At 33.8% G+C, this 899-nt stretch overlaps 1 protein-coding gene across 1 annotated transcript in view; it reads left to right on the top strand.

Moving 5' to 3' along the window:
• LOAG_18049 (hypothetical protein) overlaps positions 1-449 on the top strand; it is a gene marked incomplete at both ends in the record, with an annotated part of 2,403 nt that extends 1,954 nt beyond the window's left edge. The window contains 2 exons of the mRNA XM_020450720.1: positions 33-250; positions 375-449. Coding sequence (XP_020305564.1) covers positions 33-250; positions 375-449 — 293 coding nt within the window. The remainder of the gene's footprint in view (positions 1-32; positions 251-374) is intronic.
• Positions 450-899: the final 450 nt, after the last annotated feature.

Here is an 899-nt window from a genome sequence, read left to right as displayed (position 1 = left end):
TAAGTAACTATCTATCTATTCTATTATTGCAGATAACAACAATGCAATTCTGCTTCAGGAAATTAATAACTGGGTGTCCGAAAAGACTAGGAGTAAAATAACGGAGCTAATAACAGCAGACGATGTCAATAAGGACATCGTAATATTACTACTGAATGCAATTTACTTCGGTGGAATTTGGAAGACACAATTTGATGATACAGTGACTCGTAATGAAGCATTTCACATTTCGGAATGCGAAACGAAAAATGTGAATATTCCCTCGAATGTCATAATTTGAAGCTTTCAACTGTTCATTTTAAAATATGTTGCTTGCTCGCAAAACATGAATATGTCTTTTTCTTCCTCTATCGTTATCATTTCTGTTCTCTCAGGTATTGATGATAAGATTAAGAGCAAAATTCCCGTATTATGAAGATAATTCTGTGCAACTTGTCAAACTGTTGTGAAAAAATTATTCTTTCCTTTTATCAAGTCGTTTAGATTTAGAAGGTTTAGCCTTGAGTTAGGGTCAAGCAGAAACTTAATTAAAGGTTTACCTCGTGAGGACGTCGAATATACGTTGTGAGGATACAGAGTAAAAATTACTGCTTTATTGATATAATATAAAACTGATCAGTGGGATTATTGAAGAGTAACGAGTAGGAAATTGCTCGATCGTCAGTCAAATGCAATCGTAAGTAAAGCACTATGGAAGAGCATCGGCCCAGGAAGCCTTTTCCTTTGTTTCCAAAAAAGTTTTTGTGTATAAAGTAGTAGGAGTGGTTTACATAAAACGCTAAAAAGGGTATTCATTTAGATAAGATGGGAAGGTTAGCATGTAAATTGGACATCCTTTGTCATTAAAATAAAGATGTGAATTTATGTTGGACAAAGATAACAAAAGAAACGTATGGGAA

This window comes from Loa loa, assembly GCF_000183805.2.
Source record: "Loa loa unplaced genomic scaffold supercont3.183, whole genome shotgun sequence".
NCBI lineage: Eukaryota > Metazoa > Nematoda > Chromadorea > Rhabditida > Onchocercidae > Loa > Loa loa.
The sequence above is the reverse complement of the archived record's forward strand: the minus strand, read 5'-3'. Positions and strand labels throughout refer to the sequence as shown.